Source organism: Dicentrarchus labrax, unplaced genomic scaffold (assembly GCF_905237075.1).
Source record: "Dicentrarchus labrax unplaced genomic scaffold, dlabrax2021, whole genome shotgun sequence".
In the NCBI taxonomy this organism is placed as follows: domain Eukaryota; kingdom Metazoa; phylum Chordata; class Actinopteri; family Moronidae; genus Dicentrarchus; species Dicentrarchus labrax.
Genome location: NW_026136704.1, coordinates 24,449,709 through 24,469,771, shown reverse-complemented (window position 1 = coordinate 24,469,771; position 20,063 = coordinate 24,449,709). Strand labels below are relative to the sequence as shown.

Genomic DNA, 20,063 nt, shown 5'->3' with positions numbered 1-20,063 from the left:
TTAATTATTAAAATAACAACCGGAGTTTATGGACTATTTAAGCTTTACTGTTTGCTGTGCCTTTTTTCAGCTGCTGCAGAATGTGGCCTTGTGCCCAGATTCACCGACTGTCTATTAAAACAGAAGAGAGCCCCAGTTTTAATCATCTAAATATTGAAAGATAATTTGAACAGAGTAATAAGGATTTAGGAATTATGAGGGCTGCGCTGAGCAAAGCTTCAATCCTCAAAATAAAGCAGGGGTGAATCAAACTCAAAAGAATATTAATGGATCGCTCATGTGGCTCTACGGATGGAAATGTCGTTCAGTGGGTCCACACTGAAATATCTCAACAACCACTGAATGGATTGGCAAATTTTGTACAGACATTCATTGTCCCTAAATGATGAATCCTAATAACTTTCTTCTTTTTCTCGTTCATTCAGTCACTATTTTCATTTATACAGTGACATCAGGCAATATTTTTTTGATGAACTGGGACAACATTCAGACATTCATGGTTCCAAGAGGATGAATCTATTGACTGTGGCGATCCCTGGACTTTCCCAGCATCATCATGAGGATGATATTTGTTTAAATGAAATTTCTTGACAAACAGTGTAGGGTTTAAACTGTGCAAAACAATGCATGAAGCTGCCACACCTCCAGTTTTAAACAGGAAGGTCTATTGTCAGTTTCAAACTCTTCACCTGCTGTTGCCGTCCAAAAAGCAACCGCCACCGTAGTTTCCTCCTTGCGATTGGAAGGGGAGGGTGAAGAGACAGAGTTGCCATCTGCAATTACACCGCTAGATGCCACTATATCCTGCACACTGGACCTCTAACTGTCTTGTGATATATCGTTACATTCCTTTCATTACATTTACAGTTTGTGACCAAATAACTGCAACACTAATGACATTTTCTTCAGCCTCAGAAACATTTGTTTAGTGCTAATTAGTACATGTTAGAATGCTAACATGCTGAACTAATATGGTTTAACATGGTAAACATTTTACTTGTGAAATCTCTTTTTCATTGGCCACTGAGGAGTTACATGTCAAGAGAGTGTGTCTCTTTTATTGGGACCCACTCTTTAACCAGCTAGTGTGGGAATTCAAACCGTAAACTTTTCAGTTACACGCTTGTTTCTCTATCCTCGAGGCTACTTCCACCCTACTGCATGAGCTGCGACTCAAAGCCAGCCCAGCGTTGTGCTGCCAAATCACTTTAAGAACTTTTGCTTTTCTAATCACCCTCGGCCATCTTTGTCATCCTCCCCTCCCAGAGTGTAACCGACTCCTACTGTTTGTCCTCCCTAAGACTTCACGGACCTTTCCAGGGCTCAGTGTGAGGTTTAGCACCATTTGGCATTTTGTATTCCTCTTATTTGATGAAATTGGATCCGTGTCCATTTGCTGTCCAAATAAAATAAATGGGTAGCCTACCTGCTGTTTGGCTGAGCTAAAAATAGAGCTGAGAGATGCTGATGAACAGTTTCTTTCTCTCTGCTTCCATCTTTCTGTACAGGTGTATAAAGTGAATACTAACCATTTACCAGCATTTTAGTGTTAGGATGTGGTCTGATTCCCCAAAACGAGGTCTTGTCACTCCGTTAAAGACATGATAAATACTTTATATACTGTATTATACTGCAACAGCTTGCTGTGTGTAGTGTCGTGGTACTGGCAAATGGTCCCCAGACAGCCTGCTCAACAAGCAGCACCACAATGTTCTCTGAATTCTACAGAGGCGTGTGCTAATGCATTCTGCCCGTGACCTCTGTTATTTTATTTGATCATACAAAACAGTGTTAATTTAAATTTAATAACCGTTTGTCATGGGAAAGCACACTGGGCCTGTCGGGGAGCAGCAATCCACAATGCACACAGCAGCTGACCCGCTGCTATTTGAGGCTCACCTGGAGTCTGGGAACCAGTCTGCTTGTTGTTTGTCACAGCCAAATGTCTTGACGTCACACTGGTCTCTGAATACGGAGTGCAAGGCAGTTCTTTTTTTGCTTTCCTTTCAGATTTCTGGCTACAAAGAAGGTCTTCGACTCTTGAAGTAGGATTTCTTAAGGCACAATTACTCTGCTTTCTAATGCTAGACTCTTAGCAAACACATTTAGTTTCAAATCCACAAGTGCGTCCTGCAAGCAGGGAGTAAATGGTCTAGGTAGTGTTCATACTAGGGATGTGCGATAAACCACTGATTTCTGTCCATATTAATTTTTGTCATACTTTCGGTAATCCATCACAGTGAACAGTAATTTTTCTCAGTTATTTTAATCTTAGGAATGTAAAGATATATTGTGAGATAGATAAATTGGGATGCAAATTTGTGAATCGTGAGAAAAACACATCATAAACCCAGTATCTTGAATTTTGTAGTGTATCATTAAATCCCTAGTTATTGTTTATCATGTGTTATAGTGCAGTGCAGGGACTGCTTTGCTCTTTGGTGTTATTAGATGCTTGTGGGAAGATGCAAATTCATTGGAAAAACATTCATGTTCATTCACTCTCAGGCCAACTTGTTTTCCTCACCCTCCCAAATGCACAATCAGATACTTGCATTATGTAAGAAAATTATATTTGGGACTCAATCACAGCCGATATATATATAGTTTGTGATCTCCTTACCGTAAGCTGTAGTTAACTGATTGTCTCCTCATCCAGAGCACATCCAGTTATTAAAAAATCATAAGAGCAAGGCCATAATAATGTAACCCCTTCGCAGTATATGTGGTCATTGTTGCATAGACAGAAAGGGAGAGTGTTCAGGCTTAGTAATGATGATTATCACCTAGTTGTACCGTAGCAGTCCATTAACAGTCGATGCAAACGCTAATCTGCATAGCTGCAGTGCAGATAAATAGCATCCAGTGGGATAATGTCTGGAAGGTAAATCTGTGACTGATTCAACATTTTTGAGAAGAGATCAATCTCCTCTATGTTTCTCTTTGGCTGCAGATATTGATTTTTTAACTGTGTGCTGAAATGAGGTTTAATTAAATTAGAGGACAGGCTATTATTAGCCATATCCAGCTCACAGAGGACCAGGCAGACTTTATTGTTTACCTTTTCTGAACCGTAGGATGTTCACTGTGGCATAAACAGACTCAGCAGACACAGAATCACAGCGTTCTCATTTTCTCTGTGTGGAATTCTGCACAGCATCACTTCTAGTCAGGTCCATGTGAATTTCATCTTTTCTGGGGCATGTTTGCATGTTAAAATGAAGGGCGGAGGCACTTCTCATTTCCTCCCCTTTCTCCATGCACAGAAGAAAAACATTATTGGATTTCCTCTTGACGTGGTAGATATCACACTCTGATGTTATGACTTGTCCAGTGTTCACTCGGAAGAGGTTTGCATCATTAGGGAGCCCTCCTGCCCGTCCTCTCTGCGTGACAGAGGCTGTCGCCATCTCTTCTGACCCGGTAGCTCTTTCGGGTGAAGTCAGTTGCTTGGACTTCCTTGGATATTAAATGCTGCTAATTACAAAATGAGGAGATTGGCACTCACGTAGCTTAAAGACCATCTGGGTTGGAGAGGAATGAGGGCAATGAGAGATAAAGCTCCGGCAAGAAGAAATTCCTTTAGGATGGTAGCAACTCATCTAAAGCAGATTAGGTCTCTGATGACGAGGGGGCTTCCTCCTATGGGGCCCTCCTCAATGCCGAGGGTTTGCTCATTATTCTCAAAACCCGTAGCATTTATGAGGACTTTCTTCACGCTTTTCTGGTGGATTTTCTGTGCCCAGAAATGAATCTTTTGATCTGGGATTAAGCTGTTTTTACACCTAACCCAGTGCACTTAATTCTGGTCCTTTTTCCTGTCGAGTCTGGTTTATTAAGGATAAAGAGAGAGCTGTGAGTCAGTGCGGGATGGACCAAAAAACAAGCCACAAAAATAAATGCTGAAAATATCACAATATATATTTTATGTAATATATTTTATATTTTATGTATCTAATAGAAAGCTAAAGTCATGTAAAATTACAAATAAAATAATGAAATTGTGCTCCACTGCTCTGCATTAGGTCAGATTTGTTGCGTAAACTTCAGTAACTATTTTGGCTGGGTTTTATTACAGTTTGATTTTAATCATTAATTGGAACCACAGAATTGTTTAACACAATAAAATCATATTATAAAAATACAAACAAGTCATCCAAGCTAAACAACAAAATATGTTGCCTTCAAAAGCAATCTGTCCGTGTTTCTGACAGCTGCGGTGCTAAGAGAATCTGACTGAACTTACACATACAAAGAGTTTTTATATTACATCAGCACTTCTGTTGATATCTGCATGTTCTCCCTTTCTGCTGCAGGTCTGCATCAGACCGGCTATGTAAACAGACCACAGAGAGGCTGTGATAGCAACACAGGTAAAGCGAAGTGACATTATTCTTTACTATATCTTTCCATATGAAATAGTTGTTTGCTGCTATATTAATGCTTTAAATCTTGTATTGATAACCTTAAATGTTAATTCTTTACCTCTGTACCTCACTGTATTTTCAAAGACTCAAAAGGGCTCATCCTGAGAAGGTACAAGGACAGTCTGGACCAGAGGTATTAGTGAAACAGAGGAGGATATAAATGTGGGAAAAGCTGAACAGTCCGACCAGTGTGATTAGCTATCCAATTTATTTGTTTAGAATATTTCCAGGCGTCAACCAGCGCTGCTATGGCAGCTGAAGCAGCAAGAGAGGGTCAGGAAAAGGATAGCTGTAGCTAATGAAGAGAGAGATGTAGGAGACGACAGCTCTCCTACAACTGTTAATGACTGTTTTCCTGATTTGACATTTCTGTTTGTGTTTCATTAAATAACCTGGAGTGGAAATGCTGGAAATTTTAAGTCAAATGAAATGTCTCAAGATGCAGTAATTATTTGATAAGTTGATACTTTAAATTAAACCAGCCTTTTTTTTTAACACTACTAAATATTTTAGGCAATTGTACTTGACTTTGATAGTTCTCCAGACGATTTATAATCTTGTTTGAGGATTTACAACACTTTCCACCCTGTTTATGCCACTTTGAGACACAAGTACAATTTTGAAGGAAATGCTTATGCATATATCCTTTGAGATTAGTGGAAATTATGCCCTTCTGTGAAAGCCACCTGCAAGATGAATTCAGCTGCAATTAAAACCAGCTGCACAATGAACCCCCAGATGATCAGACCCAGTATAAGAGAACCAGTGGAGCCAGAACCAGATTAAATACTCTTAAACATTTGACCTGTGTGGTTGTTATATATAATATCTACTCTGCGTCTACTGGGGCCTGGGGTGTTAGAGCTCAATTTCTGAGATAATTTGTCTTGGAAAAATGGTCGTCCTTCAAATAACCTCTTGAGTCACACACATAACAGGCATTTATATACTTTATCTTGCTTTTAGCTATATTGTTTGTTTACTCCCTCCGTTATCAGTGCTTTTACTCTTAATATATCATAACATTCAGCAAATACTCGAGTTTAATGTAGTAGAAAAGTGGGGTTGAGATAATTTTTCAACTCACTCTTATACAGCTAGAGGCAGTAGTGCAGTCCAAGGTTAGATGGTATCTTCTTAGTATGACTTTTGGCAGAGTAGTCGAGGCATATATGTGTAATAGACAAGATAGAAAGATGAATGAGTTCAATTATAAATCTTTCAGGAGCTGCAGTCGTGCTATTTCTTACTTCTCTCCCAGTAACCATCCTGAGTCCGTCTTCAACAGCTGCGCTCCAGTAGAAAATTTTCCATTTATATTACAGTCCTACAGGTTAACGTGCCTGTATTGAATTTCCCTTAAATCATATGTATGTGGACTGCAAATTACACTGAGAATCAATGAAGAACTCATATAGATTAATAAATTATAGTGTGTGTTGCAGTTGAATAAACCGAGTCAGAGAGAGAGATTTTCTCCCAGTGTGAATATCATGAGTAATGCAGGATGAAAAATTCTCATACTTTTAACATTCACTTAAAAAAAAAAAAGGTAACTTGACTTTGCTTTTTGATTCATAAATGCAGATTGGGCACACCTGCAGCAAATCATCATGACAGGTACAGCAGGATTAGATTCCTTATCCATCCTCTGTATTTTTCTTTTTGGAAAAATGTCAAATACTTTAAACTACTTTGACTTCAATCACCTTCACCCAGATCCACCAGATTACCTCTTGTACAAAAATAAATTCTTTGTTTGCTCCTTTTAAAACAAAATTCGGATTCCTTTACCAGCAACTGAGCAGCCTCCCTTACTCCCTTTGTTTGACATAACTAAACTAAAGCTTCTACAAGTCATTCCCACAGCCAGACAAATACCCTTAAAGCAAAAGCAGGTGGCCTCTGTTGTCAGGGAGTCAATTGGAGGGTGAAAGATGCAGCCCAGTAGGTTTCCTTTTGCAACAAGCTTATTGCTCTTCTAGTAGAGTCACTTCCTTTCTTTGTAAGCTGCTTAGAGCAGTGGTTCTCAACCTTTTGTAACTTAAAGCCCACTTCTGATGGTTAAACACTTCTGAGGACTACCTTCCCAAATAAAAACACAACATAACAAAAAAAAGGAGAAAAAAATAAACTGTAAATATGCGTTTTTCCATTGTCAGCTGTAATGACCAAAATTAAATTGCTTGCTTCTGGGAAATAATAAGATCGAGTTGTGGTGGGATGGGTGACTAGCATTCAAAGTTTCTTTCAGTTTAGTCCTTGTGTTTGATTTTGTGACAGTCACAGTGGAAAACTCACATTACTCTGGAGCTTTGATGGTTTCAGCGCCTCATTTGACAGAATTGTATTACATTCAACACGCACTGTGCTTTTGACTCAGCGTCACTGCCCTTGGCTATGAATCCAAATATAATATATTTAGGGTCATATTTCCTCACTGCACGCTTTTTTGTTTCAAAAACTGATCCATTTGTTTAACTACAACCAAGATAACGTTAACTACCTAACAGTAGCAATTAGGGACTATATGTAAAGTCATATTTCTGACCACTCCTCTTTGAGCTCTGGTTTTGGTCTCCACCAACTCTTGAGGTGCACTGCACTATGTTCACCAGCTAGTCACTATAACTGTGTCTGCTTTTTGCTGCTGGAGAGGTTTAACTACTGTACGAAACACATTACACAAAAACATTTAAACACAATACATCTATACACATATCAGCCAGTGAGGCACCTACAGAGATGGGTTGGGTATATGGTCATGTGGCTTCAGGCCAGTTATTGTCCTAGACTAGCAGGGGGGCAAGGGGAGTATCGCATAAGTGACATGGATGACACCATTGCTGCATTTCAATAGTTGTTCAACATGCCCTCCTTGATTTCGCCCTCAGCACTTGCCCTCGGAGGAATCCCCACCGCCATTGTAAGTGTTGTTCCATTTGTCTGAAAAACTGAAGTAAACTTGGTGACATCAACCCTCGGAGGGCTGAAAGTGCAAGTCAGCAACAATGGTTACTCCAGAAGTATATATATCACCCTCAGTGCATTGCAGTTTATGCATTTAGTGCAAGAAAATACATCCATGGTGGCAGTAATGTACTTAAAACTGTTGTTATTTAATTCATTCATTGATTTATTTACCAATGCACATGAGTCAACATTTCAGTTTACATATCAGTGTAAATGTTAGATAATGAGCTAATTTTCATAAAAATGACTGATGGTTTTTTAGTTGTAGTTGTTTTTACTGTGTCTTATAGGTCTGTATGCTTATAGGCATAAAGGTAAACTCGCCTAGTTAGCAGATAGTTTCTTAAGAAAATCTAATGATATTTTATCGAACTAATTGTAGTTAATATTTAATCAGATTGTTGTACTTTAGCTTGTGTGATTTCTTTATTCCCAATAGTATCTGTAAACACAAGGAAAAAATACTGTTTTGCAAGCTATCATAAACCAGAAGCAACTCTTATAATAATCACAATACAGATCACACACATACATTTCTAAATCAGAAAAAAGTAGCAGCTAATTATCAGGTGCCAACATATTGCAATTATCTGCAGAAGACGCCTTGGCTCTGGACAGGTAGTGCACAGTGGATTTATTAGATTTTTTGAAAACAGCTGCCTTCTGTGGCTGGAGATTATTGATCAGAGCAGCTTTAAAGTAATAAGACACCTACATGCCTGAAATACACATTTTTACCAAATAGCATTTTCAAGCTCGATACCCAAAGTCTACGGGTAGAAAATTCGCAAGACTGTGCCATTCATCCTACTCAAACATTTGTCCTGTGACAAATTAAAATCTCAGCACTGCTCACATGTGTAGCACTGCAGTCGTGTGTGTGTGTACTAAAGCTACAGAATCATACCTGTATGTGGATGACAGATAGAGAGGGTATAACCCATAATGCAATGGAGCTGCTCCAGTGTTCAGTGCTGTCAGCCCACCGTTTCAAGTGGCTGTGGGCTTCTGTGTAACCCCCGCTGGAAGTGGATAATGGAAAGAAAGAGATGAAAGAAGGATGAGAGGAATCACAAGCAACCTTATGGTGTCTTGCTCTGAAGTGAAGCTCTTTAGATACCTACACACAGATTTTCTTTGAACAGAGTCCAGTGAACTCTCCCCATCTCTCCCTCTCTCACTGTCAGTTTACATCAGTTGCACATTTAGTTTTCAAAGACAAGCCGATTTGGCTTTGCATGCTTTACCTTTGCAGACAAAAGCAATTTGATCAGAGTAACTGATGAATCACCAATTAATGCTTTGGTAGGTGATGTTTGAACACAGTGAAACAGAATTTAAGCATATCTATTATATAGTTAGAAGGGCTGGAACATCCAAACTAATTTATAAATTGCAGATTATCATTGACAGTACTTTGCTATTTCTTTTTACAGCTCACAAAATTTCCATTACACAGTGTGGCAACTGGAAATTGAGTCATTTCCAAAAAGAAAAGTAACTCGATCAGGGTTGAAAAGGCATGAAAGTTAAGAAGGATTTACAGGCACACAAATGCTTGTTATGACAGGAAAAGCTCTATTATATCTGTCTTGACATGAAAAGACATATAAATATAAATATGAAGTATTATAAATATAAATATGAAGTCCATTGTTCAAAGTAATTAAAACCAAGTTGAAGGAATACAGTGCTATATTCATGTCTGGATGTGTTAAAATCTTTTATCAGGCCAGACGCCCTCTTTGCATTTTTGAATTAACAGCTTACTTTAGTTTATGACCAATTCCCATCAACTTAAGCTGTACTTTCGTGAACATGGTAAACATTAAACCTAATATACATCATCATGTTAGTATTGTCACTGTTAGCAGGCTGATGTTAGCTTTGAACGGTTACACACTGGACCTTCGGGTTTAGCCATTCACACAGAGCTTTCATTTTATAAGCGATGTTAATTGTTAAACTCCATGTGCATTGCTAAACCAGTCACACTAGTCACTAATATGCTTGGGACTACAATCCAATTAAACCAATACTGATTTCCATTCCCTAATCCAACCAACACTTTTGGTTGGTACCACCAACCTCACCTGATTAAATAAATAGAGAGAAATAGAAAAGGTATTCTCTGTTTACTGCAGGGGAGGAGGGACTGGGAGACCCATGTTACTGACTGGACACTCATCAGTGATTGCTGTCAGAATGTAGAGCTATTTTAACAAAACAAATCTCACTTACTTTAAGTTTTGCTATTAGTATTATACAGCAACTTTAAGTAAAAAAACCCCAAACCTTTCTTCTCATAAAGTGTGAAATATATACATGAAGGAGCCCTCTCCTCCCTGTAGTTCTCAGCAACTTGCAGTGATTGGCTTCTAGATGTCCTAGAGCCAATCCTCTCACTATTAACACAGTATTCCTATACCTTATTCTTGGCTTTCAAGTACAAGCAGGATGGTCTGCTCAGATTTGCACTCCTGCTGGTTGTGTGATCATAATCTGTAGTTATTTCAAGCGTTCACTCAGTATCTGTTGGGATATAGTGTACTGTAATGCCCTGCAGGGAGCTCCAGCTATCATTTCCATTACCCAGTGGGGAAGGCATTGCTTGGTGATAGGCTCTCCAACGTGAGGCTCCAGCCACACAGGTATGTTAGGTTTCCTAAACCTTATAAGATATTCAAAGTGTGTGTACAGCTCCAGGAGTAAACTGTTAACATCCACAGAATGTACACTCAGAACATATCACTTGGAAGGCGTCATAAGGTGACCAAGAGTGTATCCGGTGCCCTCAACAAATCAAATCCCTTGATGGAGAGAGTTGTTTGGCAGTTGTTTACGACAGCAGCTGGCTTGGGATGGCTGAACTGGGAGTGTCTTTATTCTTCAAAGTAGTTCCTTTCCTTTTCTCATGCTGTGCAAACCATCAGCTCCTCTTCCCACTCGGCATGTGCTTTCTGTGCTTACTGAGCTCTCAACACTGTAGCTTACAGGAACGCCTCTGCCCATCCATATGCCCTCTCAGGATGGCTCTCTAAAATCCTCAGACAGTCAAGTAGAAAGTACATCAGAGAGGAACGGGCCGAATATTAGATGCAACCAGCCAGAAATTTGCAACCACGCTGACCTACGAGTTTGCGTTTTTCTTTTTTCAGTTTTGTGAACCGTGTGTCTGCCTGCTAACATTAGCATTCCTGGATAACTAGCTAAAGTAACGATCGAGCGTTACGTCCAAGTTACTTCCAGGCATTTTATTTTGTGGCGTTACAGCCTTTTAGATTTGGGTAAGTTTACACTCCAGCAGCCAAACGTGTTATCCGTGGAGCATTATGGTTAGTCCTTACCCTAAAAATCTTTCCTCTTACAACATTAAAAGTGAAGCATAAATCAAACCTCTGTCTTGCTTGTAAAACAGGGGCGGACCTAGAAGGGTGGCATGGGGTGGCAGCTGTCATGCCTTAAAAAAAAATGCCTTGCCACCCCAGTTATGTGTCAAATGCTGTCACATTTAACTAATTAATTTAGATTCATTTTTAAAATGGAAATTAACACATATATTTTAATTATGTCATGGCCACATTTCAGACTGGCTCAAATGGCCCAAGATGTGGAAATAAAACAACCCACCCCATTGATATTTCTCTATACCCGCCCCTGTTGTTCAAGTATGAGCTAAGCCCAAACAGGGTTAAAATGATTATTCGGCGTTGCATTTGTCCTTGTTATTCTGGGACTAATTAGCACTATACTGAAACAAGTAACAACTTTATGGGCATCCTACATGCAGTTTAGCATCAGTCTTTTATAACCCACATCATGTATTGTTTATAGTTAAGAGTCCTTTACAGAATCCTTATTTTAAAACAAGGCAGCTTAAAACATTAAAAAGTCAGCAGGAGAAGACAGCTCATAAAGCTAGACCATTAAGGTTTGTGTGATGCCAATTTTCCTCCATCTAATTGTGTTTTCGGTTAAGTAGGCATGCCAGCTGTCTACTGTTTGATAGCACTCTAAACACTACTGGCACACTAGCAGTATAATGTGTGGTTCTTACGATGTGGTAATTTACCTATGTTCTGGTCAAGTTTGCTGAGGATTTCAGATGTATTTATAGCTCCTGTTTCCATTTTGTTTAAGTGGGGGGGACATATTTATATTTTCCAAAGAAAACTGTTTTCCTGAAAATAGTAATCATCTCCATGTTTTGTATAGTAATTGCTCATTTCTCTGTAAGCAGAGAATTGTATAATTTGCCCAAATTGTCCTGTGTGTATATGTTGAACTCCTGCACTGGCCGTTTAGTCGAAACAAATTAGTACTCAGGGATGTAACCATAGAAGGGATGGCTGAGTAGGATGTAGGAGAAATGATTCTGTTGGCTGGCGGTGCTGCTGCTTGTCTGTATGTTGATGCACAATCAATGGGCACACAAGGACTGAACTAATCCTCGCCTGAGCCTCCTCACTTATCATCCACTGTAGGCCAAGATGACAGGGTTAAAGGCTCTGTGGCGGTCCAGGGATTCTGGAGGCCCTGGAGAACGATTTGCTGACGTGCGGAGTTGCCATTAAGTCAAAAGTTGAAGAGAGAGCTTCAGCTTATCCCACTTGATAGGCATGTTGACTATTTATGTTCAGGATGTCATGACTCTTCTTGTCAGAAAGGGTTCTGAGTCGTTCATGTAAAAGGAGAGGATTTTACTTAGTAAAAGCAATACTACAATGGAGAAATACTCAGTTACAAGTGAAAGTACTGCAGAAAAACTTTACTGGCCTAAAAGGAAACAAATTTTTATGTATTGACATTAAGATATAGTTAAAAGTACTTAAAATTATCATTTTGCAGAACGACTAATTTCCAAACAATATACCTACTGTATATTATATTATTGGCTAATACATGTAGTGGAGTGAAAAGTACAATATTTGTTGTAGAAGTATGAAGAAACATAAGAAAAACATAAAATGGAAACACTTAAGTAAAGTAAATGTATTTTAAAATTGTATATTGGGTACAGTACTTGAGTAAATGTACTTAGTTACATCCCACCACTGCACACTAAGTCCTCTGTATAACCTAAGGTAGCTTTATTCTTATGCTGCAGTAGTGAAACCTTGGTAGCCGAGTGCTTACAGCACATTCCACGTAACCAAACGTCCTTTGATACTTGTCATACTGCCCTCTCTCGCCCTCTATTTCCTGTCAACCATCTTCAATGTCACTGTCCAATAATGGAAAAAATGCACACAAATAATCTTAAAAAGGAAAAAAAAGGAAAATAGGAAGTGATGACTAGTGACAGTGTTGTCAAAAGCTGTACACTTATACACTTAAGACAACATACCTGAATATTATATTGTATTTCTGCCAATAGATCCTCCTAAATGTTACACACTGGACCTTTAACAACATGTCAGCACTAAAAATAGGAGGAGGATGTCACTGCTCTTTTAAGATTCTTCGCGGTCTCCTAACAGTGCTGTAAAATGATAATAGATGCTTTTTACAGAATTATTTTGCATGTTTTCCCTCCATCTTGGAAGGGACTAAAGTGCTAACATGGTTGGCAGGAGTGAGAAATTTACAAACAGATATAATAAATTAGTGTATTAGTCAACCAGCCGCATATTAAGCGTTTCCTGTGATTACAGTAACACCACACAGAAACCATTTTCTCTCAAGCATTATTCACAGTTGCAACGTTGTCGGGGAAGGATGACAACACACGCATTTCATGTTGAGCTGGAGCTGGGCGGTCTACTGTGTGAACTGCAAAAAGGCATGGGTGGAAACTGTTCAGTATTCCAGGAGAGAAACATATCCTCCAGCACAGAGTAAATAACTGTTTGCATACAAAGTAATAAGCAAAAAGCCTCTCTGTTGTACACAGTATATATCACAATGCATGGTTACTTGGGGTATCTTTGTATTCACTTGCAAGCAAGAACTGAAAGGTGCCATTTGGGCTGGTTTATTAAACATGGGCTAATTCCCATGATTTATAGGATAGTAGGTGTGATGTTGCAGTTTTCTGTCTTGCCCATGGCCACATTCTGTCTTTGCTGTCATGTCAGGAAATATGCAATGGGGAATGAATGGGAAATTGAAGCTTCAAAATTTGGCCCCAGGCCAGCAAGAAGCATGTGGTTCATTACAGCAACATCATCAGAGTGCAGCAACACTGAGAGGAGGAGTTACTTGAGGCTTATCAAAATCACTGTTCCAAACAGGAAGAAAACATCCGGGAAACTCAAGGAAACATTAAATCATCAAAGACAAGGTTTAACTTTTTGCCTTGCTGTACTAAAGGACACATGTACTCTATGACACCATCATTGCTGGGTGTGGTTACAGGTGGAACAGGTGTTTTGCTGCTCTTTCTACCGGAGAGGGCAGCAAAACACTGCTTTTAGAAGAAGATTAACTTTATTAATCCCCAATAGAGAAATTCAGTTTTCATTTTGGACACACACATTGGCCCTACATACAATCACATACATAGACATGCAAATGTGGAGAGATGGTGGAGTGATGGGCTGCCACTGAACATTGCCCCAGCAGCAGTTAGGGGTTTTGGTGCCTTGCTCTGGAGGTGGAGCTGGCACCTCTCCAGCTACCAGTCCACTGGTGACCCCCCAGTTCCCAAGCCAAGTCCCTGTACTTGTTTGCAATGGTTTTGTATCCAGGTACTTGAAAGTGAATATTGTCAACAAATGAAAAGTGCTCTAAATCCCTTTTCATCCCTGCTCTTGTATCAGAAGGTCATAAAAACCACTGCCTGGCTTCCTTGCTGAGACGCTTGTGTGCTATGACACTGCTCAAAGGAAAGTCCATTTGGGTCTTTTCACCTGCTGTGATTCTTGAAAGGCCATGTATCCCCACCTGGGGCATTCACGCTTCGCTTTTCACTCTGCATTTTTTAGACCTATTAACCGCAATGGAAAAAAATATAAATATGCATGATTTGTGTGATTAATGGCACAACCCTGTCTGTCATTCTTCCAGACTAAAAGCACATTTTCTGTCTTATTTCTTTTTCTGACGCACAGGATCCTCACGAAAACACAGCGCCACTCATTGGTGTCTGCAGAATATCGCACAAGAATCAGTTGACAGCTCCGATGAGGAGTTCTTTGATGCCAGAGGTTAGTACTAAATTTTATTTCCACATTTTATCCTGTCTTCACCTTGTAGTTTTTCTGTCTCTTCAACAGTAATCATCTCAGAAATGATCTGAACTTCTCTGAGAACCTTTTAAAGAGACCCTTTTCTATCAAGTGTGCAGTCTTATGAGTCTTACAGCCCTTCTTCACTACAGAAACTTGATGAAATGCAATATGTATCCATTGTCAAGGGTTGTACTTTTATTTTCAAGTTTCTGGAGCTACATTTCAGTTGGTAAAGAGAGAAAGACAGAGCTTAAGATGCAGAGCAACAGGCCTTGTTGGACAAACAGACATCTCAATGTTTGGCAGATGCTACACAAAGTCAAACAGTCCCCAAAAAATATCAAACAGTATCTGTTAATATTAAACAGTATCTGTTAATATTAAACAGATAGTGGTCTTTACAGTTTCATCTTTAAATGTCTTGTTTTGCCCAAGAAACACTTCAGAACCTAAAAGTGCAGCATCGTCTACAAAGAAAAGCAGCAAATCTTCATAATTGAGAAGCTCTAACTGATGATTCAATGACTATCAAGAGAAGACTATTTTTGTGTCAGTTAATTAAACAAGTAAATGTTTCAGCTCTTGTAAAAGCAGAACCTTATACAAAAGCCTTATCGGTTGTTAAGTTCCTGTGGGCGAAAAAGGGTTGTTAGTCTATTGTTTTTTAAAGCTGGGGAATTGTAGGGCAACTGTAATGAATTAATCATAAGATTCATGGTTAATTTCTGGCCATTACTGTATGTTCTGGTGTTGGGCAGTATACTTTAATGTGCATCTGTGATTGTTATGAATTGGGTAAAATCTGACTTCAGAAGAGAGTCAGAACAAACTAGGGAGAATGGGTAACAAATGGATCATGTATTAACTTTGATCATTCCTAACTGTTTTAAACCGATTTCAATGTCCACTTTACTGCTGACGATTCTATAAATAGACAAACTTGAGAACTTGTTCAACTACTAGCCTTTTCACAGTCCCAGAGGGAGTTCATCAGCGAATAAGTGGAATACTTATCCTACCAATTATCCACTCCAAGTGCTCATCTCCCAAGAGACTGATGGGAGAGATACTAATCAATTATGTGTTATTATTATAACATGTTCTTATTTTACATTAAGTCAGTCAATAGCCATGGGTAGATTGAGAGTTTCCTACACATCCTTTATATGATATAAAAACATGGTGAAAATGCAGAAAGGCTCTATTCCATCTCCAAAAATTTTAAGTGCTGTGGTATCATGTCACATGTCTTGTGTATGGAAATTTTATTAATACATTCTTTCATTCTCTTTTGTCGCTCACACTCACTTTTGTTTACCTAATTTTCCCTTCACTCATCCTGCCTCAATCTTTCATCCGCTTCCCTCCCTTAATTTTGATTTCCCTTCACTCCCTTTCCTTTGCATATTCTGTTTGCCAAAAAAAGCACGTTCGCTGCACACACTCCTAGAGAGAGCATGGAATATTTATCCTTATCACAGCTGTCACAGAGCTGTGCATTGCTCGAAATGCATTTTGTGAGACCAAAGTCAAGGTGCCTATCGATGTCAAAGAATCACCAGAGGATAAGATAACATGTGCATGTGTTGTATGTGAACAGATGTGCCTCTGCACAATATTCCACACTCAGCTATGAAATATCTTTACTGGGTGTGAAGGGACAGAGAGTCCTTTATCTCTTTGAATTAACAACGTGGGGAGAGACTGCAAAAGCAAATGAGCAAAGAAATGATCATGTGTGTTCGTGTGTGATTGTATTTCATATTATTGAGTTAGAGGGGACAACTGATATTTATATATCATAGTTGTACAGTAAATATGAAGTAACAGCAAGCAGCTGGTTGGCTTAGCTTAGCATAAAGACTGGAAACATGGGGAAACAGCTAGCCAGACATACAGTAAACGCCCTTAACAGGACCCCCATGAACAGATCTAATTTTTGACGGGGGCTATATCATTTTTAGAGTATAAAAGGTTTGACAACAAAGCCCCAAATTAAACAGTGAATGAACTAATCAAATGTGTATTGCACTTGTTTTGGTTTGCTGCAGCCACAATCATTGTGATGTTATTGTATTTGAGTTATGAATTGGGCAGAGTTTCGAGTAGAATCAGTAATTTAAAAGTTTCCACATCCATCTGTCATGATGTACAAAGCAGGGACCTGAATTTGAGTCCAGATGTGTTGTGGCGAAGGTCGACTCAGTTCTCTAATTGGCTTATTATTTGCTGGCTTGCTCTGCGGGGACCAAACATTTCACATCTCATTTTAGCTCATTGATGCACAACATTGGAAGGAATCTGTGGCAAGCCAGTGTTTTTGAGGTCTTAGGTTGTAAAAAACCTTGCATTATCCTTTCAAGTTGCATAAAAGCCAGACTGTTCCAATCAACAAAGGGACTTCATTATAGAAGGGGCGACTTTGAAAGATGAAATACAACAAAGCTAGTTTAATTTGTGAGAATAAGAAACCCAGAAAAGAGAGGAGGACGTGTTTGGAGGGTGTTTTTTTTCCTCACGGTTGCTATGTGACTTTTATTGTCAGAGCTCAGAGGGAAAGCTCAGTCCTGCAGAAAAAGCAACAGAGCAAGTTATTTCAAACATAAACATATGCTCAGCATGAAGGGATGCCTCCCTTAAAAGGGAAACCAGGACAAGGTCATAGAAGGGTTGTTGAAATTATGGCCCACTGCAGTCACTTGCTAACTGCAAGACTGTGACTCTCAATCATATAATTGGTCTGGTAGTTTTTATTTCTACCACATTGGATAGGCTATAGGTTTTCTTTAGCCCAAAGTTATTTTAGCCTTTTATAGAAAAGCAGAGAGAGAAAGTGAAGGATTAAGATTGAAGAGTGATTGAGGCTGTGTTTGTCGTATTATAGGGCTACCACTCAAACCATCACAATAAGCTTGGGGGAGTTTTATTTATGTGATTATGATGGATGCCTTCATCCACACTGTGAAACCCAGCGGACCCAGAAAATGCATGAAAATGCATGAAGACTGTCAGTAATCTACTCAGTTTTCTTCTAAAATGATGAACCCTGACTGTTATTGTTACTGTTAGTGGGTGTTATACCATTTTTTAAACCATTTTTCTTGCTAATGCACTGTCTCTGTATATATTATTTAGTACATTTATTATCAGATGCATCTCAAGGCGCCCATCCTGCACACAATAGATATGGGATTTGAATTCAAATGTTAAGAAATTTATATTCTGATGCTCTATATGTCACTTTTTTTGAGACACTTCAGTGGCAGTGTGGCAGCTGCTTCAAGCTGATCAAAGGCTCTGTGCTAAAGAACAAAGCTTTGTGTTCGCAAAATGAAAACGCACACACTAGTGCAGTCCACAAATATTGGACATTTTCTGCAGTTTTTCCTCTGTAATCTATCCAATTGGATTTGAAATGAAACGATGATCATAATGTTTAAGAAATGTTATCCTTGAGGGTGTTCTAGGGTGTTCACAATCATATTGGGTCAATAATATAGGACTAGTTGCCCATTTTTATACATTGTCCCCCAATTTTAGGAGAATGCAGCAGGGCAATGATCCTATGACAATAATTTTATGGCCACATAAATGTTATTTCCTGACTGGCCATGTTTGCTCCCCCTGACCTTAAACCAACCGATCGTGTGTTTCACTTCTTGAAGAACCAGACTGAAAGCAAAACTCCCCTAAATCGAGCAATGGGTGTCACACAGGTCTGGCAGTTCCTCTTTGGGAAAGATGCCAAGTGTCTGCTGATGTCTGTGGGTTACAGACTTTAACCTGTTTAGACTTTAGTCATTGATCGTTAAAGGATTTGCAAATAAATATCAAATAAGATGAGTTTGTTCAATGGTCCCCTAAACTGGATGATTACAGTTGTGTCAGTAACAAAGTTAGTTTATTTGAAATGTTTCTATACTTGTGCTGAGTTCTCAAAAGTAAAATGTTGTCTGAACACAAGCAGCCTGTCCCTGAATGAATGAACTTTGAAACAATTATGATTAAAAATGCTTTTTGTCGTCTAAATAGAGGTAATGTGGATGTTGCTGTACAGATTGTAAAACCCTTTGAGGTAAATTGTGTTTTTTATGATTTATACAAATAGAATTAATTTGAGTCATAAAGAAAATAACGTAAAGAAGAATAGAAACGTGAGCAAGCCAGCTTTTGATTCTGGACAGTTCTGGTACTAAAAAGTATGTACAGATGGTAACAATGTAAATCTAACTCTAAAACAGGGAAGCAGATAAGAAATCCATCAACATGTGTGCGTCGTTTCTAATGAGAACTGAGACTGAGGTTCAGTTTCTGTCGGCGGATGTTGTTGTGTGTCAGTCAGTGTTTGTGTAACATGGTGTGGAGGCAACACAGCTGTTGGCTGGATGGTTTGACGCAATCATATCTGTTGATCAACTCCTCTGACATCCGCGCATCTGCCTCTGGCAAAGCCCCCCATACATTGTCACAGCCCCCCCAAGCTGGCCTGCAGTGATGATGAAAACAGAAGTGTATCACAGACTGCTGTCAGAGCAGAGACTCTCAGACCGACGTTCAGACACACACAGAGATCAAAGTGAAGATACTGAGTGGCTTCGTGACCCGTCCACCTCTAGTGTCACCTCCACTGTCATGTATAAAACGTTCTTTTTCCATCAGTGGCAGGTAAATCTCCAGTTTATCTAATCCAGGCACAGAAGCTCTCAAATATGAGTGTTCAGGTGAAAGAGACGAGATAAGAAGACATTTGAAGCTCACAATAAAAGAAGAAAAGCAAAACCCAAACCTAAATTCTGAGAAAAGCTTAAAATGTCTATTTGTTCAGAGAATGCACTTTTCACTATTGAATTGTTTGAAGCTTTGTGTTCAGTGAAGAGGTTTTATGGAGAAACCCGGTGGAGCATCAGACGTTTTACTTTGAACAAGCCAATAGAATAAAGACTTTTTTTAACCACTTACTGTGAAGAGTGCCATGCATTTATTTTCTTTGATTTTGCCCACAAAAAGACATTTTACTGAATAATTTGTGCACTCTTTAATATTGTAGGGTTTTCTCAATATTTTCTTCACATTTCATGACTTTATTTTGCCAATAGCACCATCTCCTCTTAGCTCAGTGGGATTGGAGACTGCATTTTAAATATTTGTTTAACAAGATGAAACACCGGGGTTCATCTAGAGAACTCTGGCTTTATTTTGGGTGAGGATAACAGTGTCAGTTTTGTTATTTGTGAAATGTGAAGACAATATTTAGATTTTTGTAGCCTTGCGTGTTTCTATTTGAATATTTAATCAAGCTTCATAAAATTAAATTTCTTGATCATTTAACTGAGTCAAATGGGACTCACATAGTGTTTCTTGTATTACCGAAATACATAATGTTCTGTGCTGTGTCATCTAATAAACATACATATTGATACGTGTAATGGATCTTTCACTGGAGTGTTTCAGCTCTTTCATGGCTATTCCTGCCACCGGTTAGCAGCAGCAG

The 20,063-nt window shown here is 39.0% G+C and overlaps 1 protein-coding gene across 5 annotated transcripts in view; it reads left to right on the top strand.

Moving 5' to 3' along the window:
• pitpnm3 (PITPNM family member 3) overlaps positions 1–20,063 on the top strand; it is an 80,118-nt gene that overhangs the window by 4,137 nt on the left and 55,918 nt on the right. For 3 of the 5 annotated variants that reach the window (XM_051397383.1, XM_051397380.1, XM_051397379.1), the window contains exons 2-3: positions 4,317–4,373; positions 14,453–14,548. In XM_051397383.1, coding sequence (XP_051253343.1) covers positions 4,317–4,373; positions 14,453–14,548 — 153 coding nt within the window. The remainder of the gene's footprint in view (positions 1–4,316; positions 4,374–14,452; positions 14,549–20,063) is intronic. The other 2 variants (XM_051397382.1, XM_051397381.1) reach the window with 1 other exon arrangement.